This window comes from Misgurnus anguillicaudatus, chromosome 12 (assembly GCF_027580225.2).
Source record: "Misgurnus anguillicaudatus chromosome 12, ASM2758022v2, whole genome shotgun sequence".
NCBI classification, from domain to species: domain Eukaryota; kingdom Metazoa; phylum Chordata; class Actinopteri; order Cypriniformes; family Cobitidae; genus Misgurnus; species Misgurnus anguillicaudatus.
The window spans coordinates 3,942,327-3,964,901 of NC_073348.2; the positions used below are offsets into that span (position 1 = coordinate 3,942,327).

The 22,575-nt window shown below is 37.8% G+C and overlaps 1 protein-coding gene and 2 long non-coding RNA genes across 3 annotated transcripts; 2 read left to right on the forward strand and 1 right to left on the reverse strand.

The window, feature by feature from the left end:
* Positions 1-585: 585 nt before the first annotated feature.
* On the forward strand, positions 586-2,105 carry LOC141368940 (uncharacterized). The gene is made up of 4 exons (XR_012372350.1): positions 586-782; positions 1,030-1,080; positions 1,420-1,525; positions 1,662-2,105. It is a non-coding gene; the product is annotated as an uncharacterized lncRNA (long non-coding RNA).
* A 2,325-nt stretch (positions 2,106-4,430) lies between these two features.
* On the reverse strand, positions 4,431-6,274 carry LOC129438304 (uncharacterized). Its single transcript, XR_012372349.1, has 5 exons — positions 6,126-6,274; positions 5,796-5,912; positions 5,188-5,389; positions 4,888-4,938; positions 4,431-4,547 (listed from the first exon to the last, which is right to left on the reverse strand). It is a non-coding gene; the product is annotated as an uncharacterized lncRNA (long non-coding RNA).
* Positions 6,275-7,509: 1,235 nt separating this feature from the next.
* On the forward strand, positions 7,510-9,956 carry LOC129448811 (uncharacterized). The gene is made up of 5 exons (XM_073873785.1): positions 7,510-7,810; positions 7,901-8,196; positions 8,274-8,437; positions 8,540-8,793; positions 9,216-9,956. Exons 1-4 carry the CDS (start codon positions 7,746-7,748, stop codon positions 8,624-8,626), a joined length of 612 nt encoding a protein of 203 aa, XP_073729886.1. The 5' UTR covers positions 7,510-7,745; the 3' UTR covers positions 8,627-8,793; positions 9,216-9,956.
* Positions 9,957-22,575: the final 12,619 nt, after the last annotated feature.

Below are 22,575 nucleotides of genomic sequence, written 5' to 3' on the forward strand. Positions count from 1 at the left end.
AGTGTTTTTATTGTAGTTTTTATTTTTTGTATTCAAATATTTGTTGAACCTGCACAGGTGCACCAGACAATACTTATGCGAGGACAGGATCTTCTGCTGTCTATATCACGGTGCCTAATGTAAATAAACATTTACACGAGCTCTGAAATCAAAATCATGCAGTTCAACAAAAAGGTATGTGTGTGTGAATTAAATATTTTAATTATACTGTGTGTGATAAACATCATGTTTGTTGAACCTTTCTGTGTGTGCATGTCATAGTAATTTCTTTCTTGCATTTAAAACTAAAAACATACTGTTCATTTAATATTTTCTTGTGTTGTGAAACCTTTGGGATGTCTGAATTTAAACTACTTTATTTCAGTTGTTATAATAGTTTTTCTACGTAGCATTACTTATGACAAGTTAAAAACATGTATATAAATACTCTTTATGTTGTGCTCTTGAGCAAGGTGATTCATCACAAAAGCTGTTTTGTTTCTTTCTTTGTTTCAAGGATAACCCCTTGCAATATATGCAATGCACTGTACAAAACATGTAAACAAGACAATGATGCTGATTTGTTCTTTCTATGTTTTGGATTTTATCATCATCAAGCGTGTTCTCAAGTCCAGACGATCCCACACTTTCACTGCTGTTACCGTACATCAACATTTTAAAATGTGTAAAAATCCAGCCTCTGGACAACCTTCCATTGGCTGCAGCACCACCTTCATCCCCAGCATCAGCATCCCCACCTTTACTTCCCCTCGACATTGGAACATGTCTGTACTGATTTTGAGGTACAGCTTTTTAACTTCTTGCTGCTTGTAAACTTGTTTAGATATCTTGAGTGGAGTATTAAGAAAGAACAAAGTACACAGTTGTCACAAATAACCCACTGAGGGTCAGTTAAGTAAACCAAGTACACATTTTTAACAAAACTGTAAACAAACAGAAAGACTTAACTTAAAAAAAAAATCCCTAGATGTGAAAGCTATATACTGTATTAATTGTATATAGTCTAATTGTATTGTCTATAATTAACAGGGTGCCCCTCTACAGCTAGGAGGAATTGATTGTGGGGTATTTATGTTGATCGTAAGTGGTCTTTTATTTGCTGTACACCTGTCTCTGTGTACTAAACACAGCATTTGTTAATATTGTTTTGTTTTTTGTATGCACTCTATGTTATGACTGTAAGAAAACATAAAAATGAACAATAAAGATTTTCGATTGCTATCTTTTGCCAGTCTGACACACCAATAATCATGAAGTGGTGGTGCTCAGTTAATTTAGACATTTCCTCTGACAAAGTATGATATTAATAACTATACTTATGATAAAACCTCCATTCTGTGCATTTCCAGTATGCAGACAATATATATAAATAAAGCAATGCATGCCTAAAAACATTCTAATGTTTGTCTCTTCATACAGTCAAGTCCCACAACTACTCACCCAGAAAGTAACATATGCAGATAACATGAAATTCACTCCACCTGAGTCAGATGTCATGGAGATCATCCAGACACCAGAGGAAGATGTATGTAGCAGGAATGTTTATGTACTGATTGACTTGTTTAACTTGTTAATGTGTGTATTAACCTTTCCTCTTTCATGAATTTGTTTATGAGCAATACATCATTTTTAATTATATTATTATTGGAATTCTTATATAGCACACAGGACTCAGCGGTGATGAGAAACATTCAGCTGACCTGTGAGTGGCTAAAGGAGACCACTTGCTGGGAAGATGAGCTTCAAAAGATCTAAAGGATGATGCCCTGTTGGCTATAACAATGTTGGACTTGTTTATAAACACCATGTTTTATGAGGGTGAAAGGAATGAAGAAAAAATGTCGACTCCCTTCCCTTTTATATTTTAGAGAAGAGCAGGAAATATATGAGACAAAAGAGTTATTCGTGGGTTTTGTTTACACAAAAAACCCTGTCTTGTGAATCTACTAGTGGGGATAGACTAATGTAAATATTGATTTTTTTGATTGGTTTTGTAAAATACCATTAAACGTTTGTGTGAACTGTAAAGTGTTGTGTTCTTAAAATAAATTTATAATATTTATTATTGTATCTTATTATACCATTAAAGTCTTGTGTTCTTGAAATATTCATGATATTATTTTATATCTTCTTATTATAACATTTTATATAGATTTCTTTTATGTTAGATGCATATTTTGCTAAATTTGGGTTAATAGAAACCAATAAATACACTTGTAGGACAGTGGAGTACAACACTTGTACACCTGAGATGTGACTATTAAATTACATTTATCTTCTACAAAAATGTAGTTGAGGCGAATGCTTCACTAATGTCAAAGCACATTGTATATCCTCTACTGTGGTAAGTCACATGGTTGGTTTTAGACTACTTGTCTGCTTATTCATTAAAAATAGCATAATGCATAGCCTATCACATAAAGGTTGAATCTTTTCAAAGTTACAGTCAATATTCCATTTAAATTTGCAATATCATTTTTACACCATATGCTTTCACATTTACATACAATAAGGGCAGGTAACCTAGTCTTATTTATTATTATTATTATTATTATTATTATTATATGTATTTATTTATTTATTTATTGAATTAATCAGATGATTTCGTAATACAACAAGGTCATATTAAACATTAGTAAATGCATTAACATTAAAAATAAAGCTTTTCAGCAAGTTTTAATTTTTGTTAATGTTAGTTAATGTCAATACAATTATTTAGTTCATGCATTAACGTTAACAGTTACAACACTTGATTTTATAAATTTATTAGTAAATGCTGAAATTAACATGAACTAAGATTCATAAATGCTGTAGAAGTATTGTTATTTGATAGTTCATGTTAGCTAATGCATTAACTAATCTAAACAAATACAACCTTGTTGTAAAGTGTTATCGATCATTTAGATTAGTTCACAACCCACACGTTGCGGTGGACACAAATAAAGAGGGGTGCACAGATAGTAAGCTTTCACTGGCAAAGCAGCACACCACTCCTTCCTCCATAAAAGGGCCTTGCTGTCACTTTCAGATATTTACATCATGGTTTATGGTAAGCCACATTTTTTAATTGTATTACTACTTTGTGGAATTGGATGATGTCAAATTATGTCTTTAAATACAAATGTACAACAGTACAGTGAAGCAGGGCTTTGCATTGCAACTCTTTCACTTGCATATATGCCCTTAAATGATTTACAAGCATAGTGGATGAGTGAAGACTAAAACCTTCTGTAAATGTTATAATGTTAAGGTCATATTATACTTTTATACATTTATACAAGTTCCTGTGGCTTACCATAAACCATGATGTAAATATCTGAAAGTGACAACAAGGCCATTAATGCATTTACTAATGTTTAATATGACCTTGTTGTATTACGAAATCATCTGATTAATTCAACAAACAAATACATACAATAATAATAATAATAAATAAGACTAGGTTACCTGCCCTTATTGTATGTAAATGTGAAAGCATATGGTGTAAAAATGATATTGCAAATTTAAATGGAATATTGACTGCAACCCCGAAAAGATTCAACCCCTATGCGACAGACCATGCATCATGCAATCCTCAATAAACAAGCAGACAAGTAGTCCAAAACCAACCATGTGACTTACCACAGTAGAGGATATACAATGTGCTTTGACATTAGTGAAGCATTCGCTTCAACTACATTTTTGTAGAAGATAAATGTAATTTAATAGTCACATACTCAGGTGTACAAGTGTTGTACTCCACTGTCCTACAAGTGTATTTATTGGTTTCTATTAACCCAAATTTAGCAAAATATGCATCTAACATAAAAGAAATCTATATAAAATGTTATAATAAGAAGATATAAAATAATATCATGAATATTTCAAGAACACAAGACTTTAATGGTATAATAAGATACAATAATAAATATTATAAATTTATTTTAAGAACACAACACTTTACAGTTCACACAAACGTTTAATGGTATTTTACAAAACCAATAAAAAAAAACAATATTTACATTAGTCTATCCGCACTAGTAGATTCACAAGACAGGGTTTTTTGTGTAAACAAAACCCACGAATAACTCTTTTGTCTCATATATTTCCTGCTCTTCTCTAAAATATAAAAGGGAAGGGAGTCGACATTTTTTCTTCATTCCTTTCACCCTCATAAAACATGGTGTTTATAAACAAGTCCAACATTGTTATAGCCAACAGGGCATCATCCTTTAGATCTTTTGCAGCTCATCTTCCCAGCAAGTGGTCTCCTTTAGCCACTCACAGGTCAGCTGAATGTTTCTCATCACCGCTGAGTCCTGTGTGCTATATAAGAATTCCAATAATAATATAATTAAAAATGATGTATTGCTCATAAACAAATTCATGAAAGAGGAAAGGTTAATACACACATTAACAAGTTAAACAAGTCAATCAGTACATAAACATTCCTGCTGCATGCGTCTTCCTCTGGTGTCTGGATGATCTCCATGACATCTGACTCAGGTGGAGTGAATTTCATGTTATCTGCATATGTTACTTTCTGGGTGAGTAGTTGTGGGACTTGACTGTATGAAGAGACAAACATTAGAATGTTTTTAGGCATGCATTGCTTTATTTATATATATTGTCTGCATACTGGAAATGCACAGAATGGAGGTTTTATCATAAGTATAGTTATTAATATCATACTTTGTCAGAGGAAATGTCTAAATTAACTGAGCACCACCACTTCATGATTATTGGTGTGTCAGACTGGCAAAAGATAGCAATCGAAAATCTTAATCGTTCTTTTTTTATGTTTTCTCACAGTCATAACATAGAGTGCATACAAAAAACAAAACAATATTAACAAATGCTGTGTTTAGTACACAGACACAGGTGTACAGCAAATAAAAGACCACTTACCATCAACATAAATACCCCACAATCAATTCCTCCTAGCTGTAGAGGGGCACCCTGTTAATTATAGACAATACAATTAGACTATATACAATTAATACAGTATATAGCTGTCACATCTAGGGATTTTTTTTTTTTAAGTTAAGTCTTTCTGTTTGTTTACAGTTTTGTTAAAAATGTGTACTTGGTTTACTTAACTGACCCTCAGTGGGTTATTTGTGACAACTGTGTACTTTGTTCTTTCTTAATACTACACTAAAGATATTTAAACAAGTTTACAAGCAGCAAGAAGTTAAAAAGCTGTACCTCAAAATCAGTACAGACATGTTCCAATGTCGAGGGGAAGTAAAGGTGGGGATGCTGATGCTGGGGATGAAGGTGGTGCTGCAGCCAATGGAAGGTTGTCCAGAGGCTGGATTTTTACACATTTTAAAATGTTGATGTACGGTAACAGCAGTGAAAGTGTGGGATCGTCTGGACTTGAGAACACGCTTGATGATGATAAAATCTAAAACATAGAAAGAATAAATTAGCATCATTGTCTTGTTTACATGTTTTGTACAGTGCATTGCATATATTGCAAGGGGTTATCCTTGAAATAAAGAAAGAAATAAAACAGCTTTTGTGATGAATCACCTTGCTCAAGAGCACAACATAAAGAGTATTTATATACATGTTTTTAACTTGTCATAAGTAATGCTACGTAGAAAAACTATTATAACAACTGAAATAAAGTAGTTTAAATTCAGACATCCCAAAGGTTTCACAACACAAGAAAATATTAAATGAACAGTATGTTTTTAGTTTTAAATGCAAGAAAGAAATTACTATGACATGCACAAACAGAAAGGTTCAACAAACATGATGTTTATCACACACAGTATAATTAAAATATTTCATTCACACACACATACCTTTTTGTTGAACTGCATGATTTTGATTTCAGAGCTCGTGTAAATGTTTATTTACAGTAGGCACCGTGATATAGACAGCAGAAGATCCTGTCCTCGCATAAGTATTGTCTGGTGCACCTGTGCAGGTTCAACAAATATTTGAATACAAAAAATAAAAACTACAATAAAAACACTACGTACCACTTGTGGTGGACGGGAGAATGTTAGCACATTAGCTATCTAGTGTTTAACGCGAAACTCAACATACTCCCGAAAATCACGTCGAGACAGCGATAATTGTAAGATTAAGATTTAATATACATATTAAAGCTCAGTTTATCTTTAAATTACCGTTTTCTTCCCGTGCAATACTCCGGAGTACTTGATACAGGCTGTACAGGAAGTTTAAACAAACTCTTTCTGCGCCTGCGCACTTGATGCTGCCACGCCCACTAGATCCAGCGAGGATGCCACGCCTCGCTAGAGCTCCAGCTCCGCCCATTTGGCTATGCAGCGGGCACCACTTGCAATAAACGAAAAACGAATTGACTGAAGTTCAAAGACACTCTTCATTTTTTGTTCAAACAGGAATAACGATAAAATGATCGCCAAAAAACGAAAAACCGGGCGTTTTTAATTGGTTTTTCGTTTTTTTATTCGGACACCAAAAACGGTTATTTGGTTTTTCGTTTTGAAACAAAAAACAGAAAAGCGGTATTTTCGTTTTTTAATTACAAACGAATTACGGATTATCCAGAGATCCCCTGACCGATTAGGCCACAAAATAGGATTTTTCTACCACGTAGGCCACGAAATGATTTTTTACACCACGTAGGCCACGAAAAAAAAATTTTTACCACGTAGGCCACAAACCATGTTTTGCTGCCCACTGTCTCATTAAATACAGCATTGGCCATTTTCCCTCAGATTTGACCATCTCCCCATTAGCTCAACGTCACGACTCTGAATCTCCATCTTACGACTACATTTACGATGGGCGTCGACCAGTGTCCCCTGTGCCACAGGAACTACGCACAGCTCAGCCAGCACCTGCGGGTAACCCACAAGGTTACGAACGTGACGGAGCGCAAGCTTCTCCTGGCCCTGGAATCGGGAAGGGTGAACGTGCGGGTCGGCGTTTGCCCCGTTCCGGGATGCTACCGGGAGTCGAATCGGCTGGACCAGCACCTAAAGAGCAACACCGAGCTGTCGGCGACAGCACGGAGGAACGCGATGGCGGCCTGCAAACGCAAGAAAATCCTGCAGGACCTGGCCAAACTGAGGGCCTCCAACCCGGAGGTCCAAATGGCCTCCTCGCTGGATCTGGATGAGCCCAATTCTGAAGGGGAGAAGGAGGTTCCAGCAGAGGAGGAGGAGGAGGTCTGTGAGAACCGGAGCTGCAAGACCAAGGCGTTTCAACTGGCTGAGGAGAACGCAGATTTGAGAAACCAGGTGGAAACTCTGGCCAGAACACTGAGGGAGGTGTCCCGGCGCTACAGATCCCTGAAGCGGCAAAGGGGAAAGAAGCCCTCTGAGCAGGTAAAGAGGGTGACCAAGCAGCTCCTGCAATTGTTCCATGGGGAGGACGAGGATGCTGTGCCTCCCACTCCACCGACGGAGGGCACCTCATCACAGCAACCTCATCAGTTGTGCTCAGCCCCCAGCTGCACTCCTCCCAGCGCTCCTCCACCCCCCAGCGCTCCTCCACCCCCCAGCGCTCCTCCACCCCCCCGCCGCACTTCCCCGAGCATGTGACATGCTTGAGTGAGTAAACCCTTTAGATTTGTCATTTTGTTCTCCTTGTTTGATTTGTGCGTTCTGTTGAGCCAACTGCCTTTTTCCCCACTCCCTCTCTGTCTAGATGTGCTGCTAAACGAGTACAGGAGGCACCAGGAGGGTCCCGAACCAACCCCTAAGCTGAGGGAAAACGTAGGGGGGAAGATATACCGCATTAGGAACTTTTTGTCCTGCATGGTCAAAGGAAGGTCAAAGCTCCACACTCTGACCTTCCTGAACGACATGGACAGGATCCGGGGGTGAGTATGGTTTGCACATTCCGTTCACGTGACGGGTCTCCTGTGCGTTCTCTTTTCTGACTGTCTGTCAGTCTACCCATCTGTCCGCAGGTGGGTGCACAGCCTGAGGAAAAAAGTCATCGTCGACACCACGATAAACCACTACTTAAAAAACGTGGCGCAATTCTTGGACTACGTGATTGACACCCCTCCTGTGACCTGCCGGCTTTCGAAAAAGGCGCTGGTGGGAGTCCGTCGGGAGGTCCGGTCTCTAATTCGAGGGTTGAAGCGGCAGGTCACAGTCCACCAAATGGCGGTGAAGAGGTCGAAGGACGGGCGGCTAATTTCCAAGCACACTCTTATCCGGTGCAGGGAATTAGCCAAGGCCGCGATCCCGAGGATTTTCGGTAAGTAACTTAACCTAGACGAACCCTCTTGTGCTTTTGAACATCACCTGAGCATTGCATTTCTTGTGTTTCCACAGACCAGCTGGACAGAGACTACTCTCAGAAGACCCAGTTTCTTCTTTACGGGTATCTAACCGCCTATCTTGGGTCCATTTATGGTCACAGATGCGGCGTGTACCAAAATTTGACGATAAAAGGGGTGGAGGAAGCCGTTCATTCTGGGGAGGTGTTCCTGATTAACGTGAGTGCTCTGTCCTATAATATCTCTCTCTCACTCTCTCTCTCTTTATCCGTGTCTTAGAGACTGCTTCATCACATTCTGATTTCTCTGCATCTCCTTCAGGTGAACAGGCACAAGACCAACCAGGCCTTTGGACGGCACAGTTGGCGCTGGTTAAAGAAGAGTACGGGTGGTTTCAGAGGCTGCTGAGCATCAAAGACAAACTGGTGGGCGGGACTGAGGCAGTCTTCTTTTTCTACACCTCCACCAAGAACCCGTGCAAAAATCTCAATAATTACTTCGAGATGGCATGGAAGGAAATGGGGCTGACGGGAACCCCCACTTTCACGGACCTCAGGAGCGCCATTGCCACGCACGTAAGTGGAGCGGTCTAGGGAGCTCAATTGGGTCTGATCAGTTTGACGTGTTTCACATCCGTCTTTTCTTTTTACAGCCCACAACACATCAACAGCAGACAAATTCTACGCGGTTAATCTAAACTGCTCTCAGGCAATGGATCACCGCCGCCTTTTCAAGGCGGCATTGGAGGGACTAGACACCTCCCAGACAAGGTGGTCAGCAAAAAGAGAAAGGCGGCGGACGCAAACGCAGCTCTCCCTGCCGCTCCTCGAGTCCTGGGAGCACCACTACGGACGAGGAGGAGCCTATTTACCAGGAGTCCGGCGTGTCGTCCCCAGACGAGGACGAGGTGAGTTTCGATCATGTCATGTTCCTATGGCATTTTATTTCTCTGACATCGCAAAACATTCTAACTTTTCATTTCTTTACTTTTTCACAGGACTTGGAGGAACCCCAGGACTTGGAGGAACCCCGGCCCACACCCAGGAGAATGCTGCCGAAGAACAAGAGGGCCATGGTGATCCTCACACCGCTAAAGTTCCGTCCCCGGGCCATCCTGACCTCCTCGGTCGGCAGCACCGGGAGCAGCCGCCGTTCGCCCCACACCAAATCGTCCAGCAGCGTCAAGGGTCCGTCTTACAGGCGTCACATAAGAAAAACGTACACACCGCTGGGCATCGCCAAAGCCACGAAGGCTAAGGCAAAGGTCCAAAAGGACCTAAAGACTCGAGCCCAAAAAAAGCCAAGTAACGGTGGTTATTGTTGTGTTTTGAAATTTGTTCAGACACGTTCAGACAGGAACAATAGTTAATTGTTCCTGATGTTGCCTAAATGTTCGATGTTCTCATGTTGTGTTTTTAAATTGTTCAGATGTTCAATTGTTCCTGATGTTGCCTAAATGTTCGATGCTCTCATGTTGTGTTTTTAAATTGCTCAGATGTTCAATTGTTCCTTATGTTGCCTAAATGTTCGATGTTCTCATGTTGTGTTTTTAAATTGTTCAGATGTTCAATTGTTCCTGATGTTGCCTAAATGTTCGATGTTCTCATTTTCTGTTTTTAAATTGTTCAGATGTTCAATTGTTCCTGATGTTGCCTAAATGTTCGATGTTCTCATGTTGTGTTTTTAAATTGTTCAGATGTTCAATTGTTCTATGATGTTTTGTGTTCTTTTTTTCATTTGATTCACTTGTAAATAGTTTAATTTAAATCTACTTTATTATTTTAAATTGCTGTTTGGTAACTTTTTGTTTTAATAAATAATGGCCTGTTCATTTGAACATTCCTCTCATGTGTGATTCATATCTTTAGATAATTGACCTGGGTTAAAAACTTAAAAACTTCAACTCATCTTTAACTTAATAATTAACTTTCAATGCCAATTCATATTTATTAACATGGTAAATTGTAGAACAATAAACACTATGCCAAAGATAAAGCATTATTAACACTGTGACCTTTAACCTCTATGATCTAAATGGATAAAAGCATCATTAATGTGTCATATGTGCTTAATGTGCAGCCAGGGCCTATGAGCACACTGTGACCTTTAATAATGCTTTGTTCCCTTTAGATCATAGAGGTTAAAGTGTTTCATATGTGCACAATGCAAAGGCAGGGTCTGTGACCACACTGTGTGTGTCATATGTGCTTATGTGTGTGTCATATGTGCTTAATGTGCAGACAGGGCCTGTGAGCACACTGTGACCTTGAACCTCTATGATCTAAATGGATAAAAGCATCATTAATGTGTGTCGTATGTGCTTAATGTACAGACAGGGCCTATGAGCACACTGTGACCTTTAACCTCCATGATCTAAATGGATGAAAGCATTATTAATGTGTGTCATGTGTGCATAATGTGCATACAAGGCCTGTGCACACAATCTTTGTCATATGTGTGTAACCCTATTTTTAACACAAAAAGGCTATGATTTTCTAATTTTAAACTTAACCAAGAAACCTGGATTCCCGGCAGTTGAATGTTGAATTGGCCGGTAAAAATATACTATTTACACAGTCTATCAAATATCCTCTTAGCACAATAAAACACCAGAATACAAATATAAAGTAAATTAACACTTATTTATTTCCTTTGGCTAATACTTTCGTTTTGTTGTAGTTTTAGTTTAGCAAAGGTAATAAATCAACAAACAAACAAACAGAAATCAGAAATGTAGTATGTGAAAAGAGAATAGAAACTCCTATGAAATAAACTATCACAGGGTATGAAAAGTAATATTTCCTGGTAAATAAAGATTTAAATCACCCTCTCAAAATATGTTTTGTCTTCCTTTTGTTACTTTAGTTATCTCACAGTATTTATGCTTTGAAACTCACATCACATGGTTTTATCACATCATATGATATTACAAATTCACCCTTTAGTAAAATTTGAACACCTCAAAACACATAAAGCACTATAACAAATAAAAAACTCTTTCAGTTTTTATGCACAGTCTATATGAACCAACAACTCAGTCACATACACTAGTGTTTTTCGTTGGGGCCCAGTTGGTGCACATTTGAAGTATGAAGAGTTAAAAGACAAATCCTTTTATGCAAACTTGGAAAATAGACACACTTACATCCATGCGAGGAAAACGAAATTGACACGCGAACAGCGTCAACTCACGGTTACCATGGTGATCAATTGAGCTGCAAGATGAGTCCCGGCTGATCCAGGCACAGTGTAAACACGCGATCTTTATTGCAGCAACAAAACAACGCGTCCAGTCGCAAACAAAGTCTCAGAAACAACGAGAATCCCATCTCCAGTCACTGTTCATACATACGTTGTTAATATGATTGCCGCTAGACCGTCATTACACGCGATGGCGGAGATAAATCATCTTGTAAACAGGCGGTGAAATGAAATAACTTTAAACTTTGAGAAAACAAAACAAAATAACACGAATACAGATTCGTTACACTTTGGGCCTTAGATGAATATATAATTCAGTCTCCAAATATTCTATCGTCTGCATTTGCACACACAGCCTGCATGCAGTCTCTTCTCGCCATGTGCGTTGCTCCTCCCCTCTCTTCTGCATCGTAACTATCGTTGTTAAATGACCTTTAGCCTCTAACTCAACAGTCATTGGCCAAAAATAATAAACACACATTTAACACATTAATTCACTGGATATAAAACAAATCCATATACAATTAAACCAATAATGCAAATAATATTACATTTTAAAATAGAAATAAAATAAATAAATTGACATTATTTCAATGTTGCATAAAGCACATTTTTAAAGGTCCCTACATGTGCATTATGGTACTTTATGATTAGACATTAGACATTAGAAAAGTACATTACATATACCGTATAAACCCATGTAAAATGCATGGTTTTCTAATGCACTAAATTCTGGAAAGAATTAAAAGTTGCTCTGAGCAAAATTTTTGTAAATATGCTGCCTCTGGCAGACGTAACAGATTTGTGTTGAAGCACATGTCTTTGAAGTGCTGCAATCATGCCACATGTAAGTCTCTTTTAAATCTCTTTCAAATTTAATGTTCTTAGATGATTAATGGTTTGATTTTGCACTAATTACAGTCTTTTTACATCATGTAATGTGCATGTAAATGTGCAATCCACAATTAACTATGTGCTTGTGCATGTGTGTTTGCATTAAGTCTCTTTTAAATCTCTTTCAAATTGAATGTTCTTAGATGATTAAGGCCTTGCATCTACGTGAGCTGACTTTGACCTTTGGCCTTTGCATTGTACCTATGTGCTTGTGTGTTTTGCATGTGCCATCCACATTTAACACTCTCAGATGTGGGTTTGCAGTTTCACACTTGTCTTTTACATCGTCTGTGGTAGGTCTTGCATCCACGTGAGCTGACTTTGACCTTTGGCCTTTCATTGTACCTATGTGCTTGTGTCTTTTGCATGTGCCATCCACATTTAACACTCTCAGATGTGAGTTTGCAGTTTCACACTTGTCTTTAACATTGTCCGTGGTAGGTCTTGCATCCACGTGAGCTGACTTTGACCTTTGGCCTTTGCATTGTACCTATGTGCCTGTGTCTTTTGCATGTACCATCCACATTTAACACTCATAGGCGTGATTGGCAAGGGACAAAAAAGCAGGAAAATATACGGCACACCTACCATGACGTGGCGACATACATACGCACGCACTCACGCACACACGCACATATATATATATAATGAAATACAGTTGATATATATTTTGAGCTCAAAATTTATCGATCTGAGTGGCCAATCGTCAATCAGCATTGGCAAGTGCCACCCTGACCATTATGTAGCCTTGCCATTGCATCAGACTGAACCAAATCATTTTGTGCTTTTAAAGGTAAATACATCAATGCGGTGCATTTTGAGAGTACAAATAAGTGACTAGATCTATGAGGATTTTTATGTTCTTGTAAACAAATTTGTGCCCTTTTAGTAAAATCTTTGGTTGCATATGATAATAATAATAATAATAATAATAATAATAATAAGGCACACAAACCACATACAAAACATGATAAATGAGATTTGCCATTGGTCAAAACATGTTTAATGTTTATAGAATAATTAGAGGGGACATTTAATACAGATTAATTATTGATTACAACATTTGAACGCTGAATTTAAAGTGGATACAGTAACATTAAAGTTACTTAATTCAAATGTTGTGACCTTCTGGAAAGGCAGTCAAGTGCATTTGTCTTTTGCATAGTTCTTTTGGCACAGCCGAGCTACGCGTTTCACCCGCACGCACACACACACACACACACACACACACACACACACACACACACACACACACACACACACACACACACACACACACATTATATTATTCTGTAATCGCAAGCATTACTGCCAGATTCACAAGCCATTAAGAGGAGCAAATACAGGCGTGTGTTCGTCAGGATGACGTTGGATCTGATTCGCGTAACTTATATGCGTGCGTTAACGTGAGTGATTACAGAATAATATTGCAAGCAAACATTTTGACACAAACACAACTTTATATTGATACTGCGAGACAGCATTTCATGTCGACGAGAAATCTGATATATTCTATACTGGCATATAGCGGTCTAATTTGAAACGGACAGTTTTTTAAAAGCAGCAAACACCTGGCAGGTTCTCTTAATTTCTTACTACTAAAATGCTGTTTGTCTCTGCCTATTCCTTCTATCCATGCCCAGCGCCACTGATTCAAGTCCTTTATCAAATAGGTCTTCTTACCTAGCCTAGGCTTCATATACATACTCTTCATCCTGCTGACAACGTTAACTTGTTATGACTTCTCCGCGGCCGCGCGGCATCTGCATTCTGCAGCTGGATCTCAGCCACACCTCAAAGACCCCTCCCCATTCTACATCTGATTGGCTAGTTTGTTAGTTTGGTTGAGAGTGAAAGATGTGTTCCTTTCATTCTATTTGTTGGCAAACGCATGCTTTTTTTATTCGCAGCCAAGACCACACGCCGGATCTGGCTGCAAGCTCTTTGGTGAGCTCTGCTTTGAATTGAAGTTCGATCGTGACAAATAAATAGACTACTTGCGGAGTGATATGCGGTCATTTATAACGGTGCCTTGCAACCCCCCCCCCACATAATCACACAATAGTGGAGTTGCGTGGTTCACGAAAGCCTCATTTTCAGGTCGTTAAAGCCGGAATTCCGGATTTTTCCGGAAGAATCACACCCCTGAACACTCTCAGATGTGGGTTTGCAGTTTCACACTTGTTTTTAACATCGTCCGTGGTAGGTCTTGCATCCACGTGAGCTGACTTTGACCTTTGGCCTTTCATTGTACCTATGTGCTTGTGTCTTTTGCATGTGCCATCCACATTTAACACTCTCAGATGTGGGTTTGCAGTTTCACACTTGTCTTTAACATCGTCCGTGGTAGGTCTTGCATCCACGTGAGCTGACTTTGACCTTTGGCCTTTGCATTGTACCTATGTGCCTGTGTCTTTTGCATGTACCATCCACATTTAACACTCTCAGATGTTAAAGCATGTGTGTTTGCACACTCACTTGTGTATATTACAGCATCAGTGGCTGGTCTGCATCCATGTGAGCTGACTTTGACCTTTGGCCTTTGCATTGTACTTATGTGCTTGTGTGTTTTGCAGGTTTTATTCACATTTAACACTCTCAGATGTTAAAGCATGCAGGTTTGCAGTCTCACATTTGTCTTTTATGCCATCTGTGGTAGGCCTTGCATCCAGGTGAGCTGACTTTGACCTCTGACCTTTGCATTGTAAGTATATGCTTGTGTCTTTTGCATGTGCCATCCACATTTAACACTCTCAGATGTTAAAGATGTGTGTTTGTAGTCTCACACTTGTCTTATACATCGTCTGTGGTAGCCCTCGCATCCAGGTGAGCTGACTTTGACCTCTGACCTTTGCATTGTAAGTATATAATTGTGTCTTTTGCATGTGCCATCCACATTTAATGCTCTCGGATGTTAAAGCATGTGGGTTTGCAGTCTCACTTTTGTCTTTTACACCATCTGTTGTAGGCCTTGCATCCATGTGAGCTGACTTTGACCTTTGGCCTTTGCTTTGTACCTATGTGCTTGTGTGTTTTGCAGGTTTTATTCACATTTAACACTTTCAGATGTTAATGCATGTGGGTTTGCAGTCTCACCTTTGTATTTTACAGCATCAGTGGCAGGCCTGCATCCATATGAGCTGACTTTGACCTCTGACCTTTGCATTGTACCTATGTGCTTGTGAGCTGAATTTGACCTTTTAACTGCATTTTTAAGGCAGACGCATCTACACTTTCCTTGTACTGCTTTTACATGCTTAATTGACAATGTCAAGTGATTTCCTTTCTCTTTTGTTTTCTTTACCAGACACCTAAATCTGAGTGCCCTTTGTGCCACAAGCACATCGTCAATTTCAAACAGCACCTGCGGGTCACACATAAAATTGAAAACCTTGAGGAGCGCCAGTTGTGGCAAAAGTTGGCAAGGGGCAGGGTTGTCCTTGGTGGACAAACCTGCCCCTTGTGCAACAAGTATTATAAGTGGTTTGAGAAACATATACACAAATACCATGAAGATGTGTCTGTAACCCAGCTAACAGGGAACGTTCCCAGAACATTCACTAACGTTCTTCAAAAGTTGTGTAAATGTTCGTTCAAAACGTTATTATAAAAATGTTTTTGGAACGTCCTTTGAATGTTGTTAACGTTCTTGTAACTTTGATAAAAAACCTTCTTAGAACAACGTTCTTTGAACGTCTTTAGGACGTTAATTGTAATTGATGAACGTTTATATAATGTTGATAGAAAACGTCCTTAGAACAACGTTCTTGGAACATATTTAGGACGTTATTTATACATGATAAATGTTCTTATAATGTTAATATAAAACGTTCTTAGCACAACGTTCATGGAAAGTCTTTAGGACGTTATTTGAAATTGATGAATGTTAATATAATGTTGATAGAAAACGTTCTTAGAACAACGTTCTTGGAACATCTTTAGGATGTTATTTGTACATGATAAATGTTCTTATAATGTTAATAGAAAACGTTCTTAGCACAACATTCATGGAACGTCTTTAGGACGTTATTTGTACTTGATAAATGTTCTTATAACGTTAATAAAAACGTTCTTAGCACAACGTTCATGGAACGTCTTTAGGACGTTATTTGTAATTGATGAATGTTTATATAATGTTGATAGAAAACGTTCTTAGGACCACGTTCTTGGAACGTCTTAAGGACGTTAATTGTAATTGATGAACGTTTATAATGTTGATAGAAAACGTTCTTAGAACAACGTTCTTGGAACATCTTTAGGACGTTATTTGTACATGATAAATGTTCTTATAATGTTAATATAAAATGTTCTTAGCACAACGTTCATGGAACGTCTTTAGGACGTTATTTGAAATTGATGAATGTTAATATAATGTTGATAGAAAATGTTCTTAGAACCACGTTCTTTGAACGTCTTTAGGACGTTAACTGTAATTGATGAACGTTTATATAATGTTGATAGAAAACGTTCTTAGAACAACGTTCTTGGAACATCTTTAGGATGTTATTTGTACATGATAAATGTTCTTATAATGTTAATAGAAAACGTTCTTAGCACAACATTGATGGAACGTCTTTAGGACGTTATTTGTACTTGATAAATGTTGTTATAACGTTAATAAAAACGTTCTTAGCACAACGTTCATGGAACGTCTTTAGGACGTTATTTGTAATTGATGAATGTTTATATAATGTTGATAGAAAACGTTCTTATGACCACGTTCTTGGAACGTCTTAAGGACGTTAATTGTAATTGATGAACGTTTATAATGTTGATAGAAAACGTTATTAGAACCACGTTTATGGAACATCTTTAGGACGTTATTTGTACTTGATAAATGTTCTTATAACGTTAATAGAAAACGTTCTTAGCACAACGTTCATGGAACGTCTTTAGGACGTTATTTGTACTTGATGAAAGTTCTTAATGTTGCTATAAAATATTATTAGAACAAAATTCCTTAAAATGTGCTTATAATGATATTATTTCTGAATGTTTTCATAATGTTAGCATAAAACATTTATGGAACAACCTTGTGTTTTACTTAAAAATGGTTCCAAAATATTTAGTGAATTATTATAATATGGTGAGAACCCAACATCTACACAATACTAGGGGCAGGGATTTTAACATATATCCTTGCGGATTTAAATGTTTAGCAGGGAAAAACTCGTTTTTATATACTAGTGCTATGTCATGGAATAAATTGTCTACATCCATAAAGAACATAACAGAGCTGAAGCATTTCAAAAGGGTATTGAAAAAGTGGTTGATGGAAGATAATGTATGATAGGTGTGTTAATGTTTGCAGTGTTATTGTATATGATGTAAAATGGAATTAGAAGCAAAGTTTGTAGTCTCTGCTATCTGTGGTGTTTTGCATTATTTGTGCTTGTAGCCTGTATGCTTTGATTTACATCGAGGACCACAATGGAAACAAGCCATAGGCTTTTTTGTGTTTATATCCTCGGCAGTTTTTTTAAGTCTATGGGACAATTGTTATTTTATACATTTTTATGAAATTCTGTCAAATAAATTTCAATATAATTCAAAAAACGATGTACATTCTCATACTGTTGAAAGAAATATTCATAACATTTACATACCAAAAATCTTGCTTGGGACCTGACAAAAAAGTATATTTTAAAGAGAAAATATTGAGATGGTGAGCATAAAAAAATATCTTCACCCTTATGGTTTTATGTCCTGTTCTTTTGCATCAGAGAAAGGTGTTCCTAACATTAGGAAAGAGTGGATAAAATGTATTTTTAATTAAGTTCCAGACAACATCAGGAACTTGGTTCTTTGTTAAATTAATTTTTCAGTGGATTAATTTACAAACTAGGCATAATTTGACACTACTGATTCTTGAAACTTTGGCAAAAACATGTCCCACTAAGAAAAGTGCTAATTCTGTTGGAAATTAATAACATTTTCATGAAGAAAAAGAATCAATGTTATAATCAGGGTCCTTTGCACACATGTAGGTTCTTTTATAGGTTTATTTTAATTTTTTATTAATTTAATGATTATATGCAGGACCATTGCCTACAAAATCAGCTGTCCTTGGTTAAGAGATAATCATTTCAACTTGATTAAAAAAGCCAAAAGTAATAATTGAATTGAATAATATATTTACACATGAAAGAGTACATTGTAATATGTATTAAAAACTACAAACAGTGAGTTTTGAACAATATTTACTATTATACATATTCGTCACTACCGTCAGATATTTATAAAAAGCAATAAAATCAGACAACTACAGGGTCAACTGCATTTCTGAGGACCCCATTTTCAAACCTTCAGCTCTACTGCATGCTTCAAAGATCACTCAAGCTCCTGTATGTTTGCTATTTTCTCTTAAATTTGTTTATATTTTTGGACACTGCTACTGCACCAGTGTTGGGGAAAGTTACTTCATAAAGTAATGCATTACAATATTAAGTTACTCCCCCAAAAAGTAACTAATTGTGTTACTTAGTTACTTTCATGGAAAGTAATGCTTACGTTACTTTTGCGTTACTTTTTCTTACTTGGCTGAGGCTTGATCTCTTTCAGGCCTTGCAGGTGTTTTTATGATCGCAAAAAATGTCAAGCTCTGGCCTGCCATCTCCATTTCTGACTTGAACTGTTCCACCTCAGGCCTACAGAGAGCATAATTCTACGTTAATATGTTCAGTTTAATTCAGTACATTATTTTATTTTTTACTTTGGAGTCGCAGCACGGCGCAGACAGTCAAACTAAGAGCAAGTCCCACATAGTCCCACCCGGTGATGCGAAGCAGTGAGCAGGAGTTCATCCACTACCCAAACAACAAAAGCTGGACTTCAGTGCAAAACCAGTAAGTGTGGGAGAGTTGAAGAACGAAAGTAACAAAGCGATTTTCTCCGAGCCCTGATAACATCTAAATCTCACTATGACCGCATATTAGTGTCACAAGGTGACGATCTTTTCAGGGGCGGAACCAAAGCTAGGGAAGTTTGGTTCCGCCCGGAAGGTTTCCCACCGGCCCGCATTCGAGGACGGACCTTCTCACTTCCTGGTTTCCAGGGCAACGAAATTAGGGCTTTACGAGCCACAGGTGAAAGACATTATGAAGCGGATGGTGATTGGAGGCTGTGGGGAATAAATAGCTCTGCTGTAACACAAAGAGGGAGCGCTTGACACGAGAAGGTTGGACACGGGGAAAGCTCCGCTGCCTAAGGCAGAACGTAGACACGCACCTTTTAAGAGCCCGCAGGCTCTGTTGATCCGGGCTGCGCTTGGAAGCGCGTGGAGAGAGGACAGGAGCCGCCAGGGGCGAAAGAAAGTTCGCAGTGGACGTTGGAGTAAGAGGAAACCCTGTGGGTAGAAGAAACATTGGTGTATGTGACACATTTAGAGAAACCAAGGAAGAAGGAAACGAAACAGTTTTGCATAACATTAACCAAGAGGACCGCTGTGAGTATTAGCTCCTGGATTTAAATGAAGTGCAACCACTAACTTGTGTATTGTCGAACACCTCCAGGAAGAGGAGGGCGGCCCTACCCCTGATCTAGCGTGGTAGGTGAGCCGCAGGAATAGCTGGACTCAGCAGCCATAGCAGCAGAGCTAAATACTCCGGCCGTATTGTCATCGCCCCCATCCGATCTCAGCGAAGTGGAGGACGTCGGGCGTCTCGTGTGTACACCTGTAGTGTGGTGGGTGAGTCCATGTAAATTGAAAACCTTTCACGTTGAAGTGGTGCTGTGTGTTTGCTGTGGGTTGCTGTGCAAGTGCTGTGTGTCTTGTCAGACGTACCCCGCATCACCCCCTTTACTGAGAAAGAGAGAACGAGAGTGAACGTCAAGAAAACGAACTGTGGACAGTCATACATACCCAGAGCTGTAAACAGCAGAGAGGTGAGAAGCATCCAAGTTGAACTAACCGTGTTGTTGTGTCCAAGCTGCCTGTGGAGAAAGAGAGAACGAGAGTGAACGTCAGGAGAATGAACTGCGGACAGTCATATATACCCAGAGCTGTAAACAGCAGAGAGGTGAGAAGTATCCAAGTTGAACTAACCGTGTTGTTGTGTTCAAGCTGCCTGTGGAGAAAAGGAGAGCAGTAATGGACGCCAAGAAAATGAACTGTGTGAAGACCCAGATGGTGGTGAAGGAGGAGAGCCTAGAGTGGCCGTTATTTTAAGCCCCCCTTTTCCCTGCCCTATTTATTATTTTTAAGTAAATTAATAAAGTACATTTTAATTTATGCCTACCTTGTGTGTCTGGTCATTGGGGTGGCTTTGGGAATCTCCTCGAGGTGGAGAAAGGGGCGTGACCCTATTTACATCTGGGTCCACCCCGACTTGTGACATTAGCACATAACCTCTGAAAGAGTTGACAAATATCGCGTTATTTACTCACCGATTTCCACGTGTAGATCCAGAACTGTGTTTTCAACCATGATAAGTACATTCCAAAAGCGGTCTTTTTTTCTTACAACGCGTTGTGTTTCTCGTTTCATGTGTTACAATACTGATAAATCTACAAGGTATTTAGTATATAACATCCTGAAGACTTCTCCGTTTTTCAAAATAAAAGTAAGTCGAGTTTATAGAGTAAGTAGATCCTGTCGGGTCAAAAGTAACACTTGTTAGTTTTGTCCAGCTGCTAATACTGTGTATAATATGGTAAAAAATTGATATTATTCTAATTTGATTTAATTTTATTTTCATAGTGTTTAAACTATTGAATTTTTTTTAGTCTCAGCAATTTAAGTTTGTACTGTTGGTTGCTTTTGAAACATTTGATAAAACTGAAATTTAAAATAAAAATGTAATTTTATTATTTTTTACAAAGATAAATGACAAAATAAGTTTGCAGTTACATATTAAAGAGGTCATAGTAATATATATTTAATAAAAACAAGTGTAACACAAAAATCTGTCATGTTTTGTTGTGTTACTTTTGACCCACCTGTGTGTTACTTTCGTCCCTGCTGTCAAGGTCAAAAGTAACAATTCAGTACTCTTGTTTAAAGTGAAATTATACAGAAGTCGTTTTACATTTGTTCAAAATTCCAGCTGGTTTTGATAGACCACACTTGTGAGTTATTGACCACAACAAAAATATCTCTCTGTCTAAAACATTAACTTTTAAAATTAAGTTTTTCTGAAAATGGCCCCTGCTCACCCCTATTTATGTTAAGTGAAGTCAAGAAAGACTCATATATATATTTTAGTTTTTTAAAACACAACAGTTCAACTTAAAATGTCAGGAGATACATTGTTGACGTTACTGTTAAAAATGCACTTCCAATAAAGTGAGTGTTGGCAAAACCGGTTGTCATTTTTAATGTTGAGGCAGTGGGGGTGTTGGCAGCTACTGGAATGTAACTAACAAAGTAACTTGTAATCTAACTTAGTTACTTTTAAAATCAAGTAATCTGTAAAGTAACTTAGTTACTTTTTAAAGGAGTAATCAGTAATCAGTAATCAGATTACTTTTTCAAAGTAACTGTGGCATCACTGCTGATCACTAACATACATTTCTTTACAAAAACGCAATTTTTTTAGCTTTTTGCTCAAAATGTTGTATTTTTGAAGAGAAATATCCATATTTCAGTGGTTAAATTAAGTAGAAAAAGTAAATATATAATGAAACGTTTTTTCCCCATTTTGTTTGTTTGTTTGTTTATTGCTTGTTTGAAAGCAGAGGGTGTGTTCTTTAATTTGATATAATTTGTATGTTTATATATTTATAGAAAATAATTTTTCCTGCAAGGAATTTTGTGAAAATTTTGTTAAAATCACAAAAATGCAGGTGGGCAACTTTTCTCAAAAAGGCTGGTGGTGAATGAGTTAATTAAACTGAAAAGTAACTCGCATTACTTTTTTAAAAAAGTAACTCAAATATTAATGTGTACATTTATAAAGTAATGCGTTACTTTACTTGTTACTTCAAAAAAGTAATATTATTATGTAATGTGCGTTACTTGTAATGTATTACCCCCAACACTGATGACAACCATAACATGTCAACACCGTCATCTTTGTAAAAAAATATTAGATTAGATTATGAAATAAATGTATAATTTTTAAGAAGAGGTCAGAAGTAGCTAGCAACAGAGGGGAAACAAGTTGGCTAATGTGAACAACTCATCTATTTCATGTGAAAGAGTAGGTTTTTGTCACCACCGTCAGATGTCACCACCGTCAGGTTTTCTGTCTTTTCTGTCAGGTTTTATGTATTTTAGGAAGTTATGATTTGACATTTGTTCATCATAGTGCTCAGGAATGTTA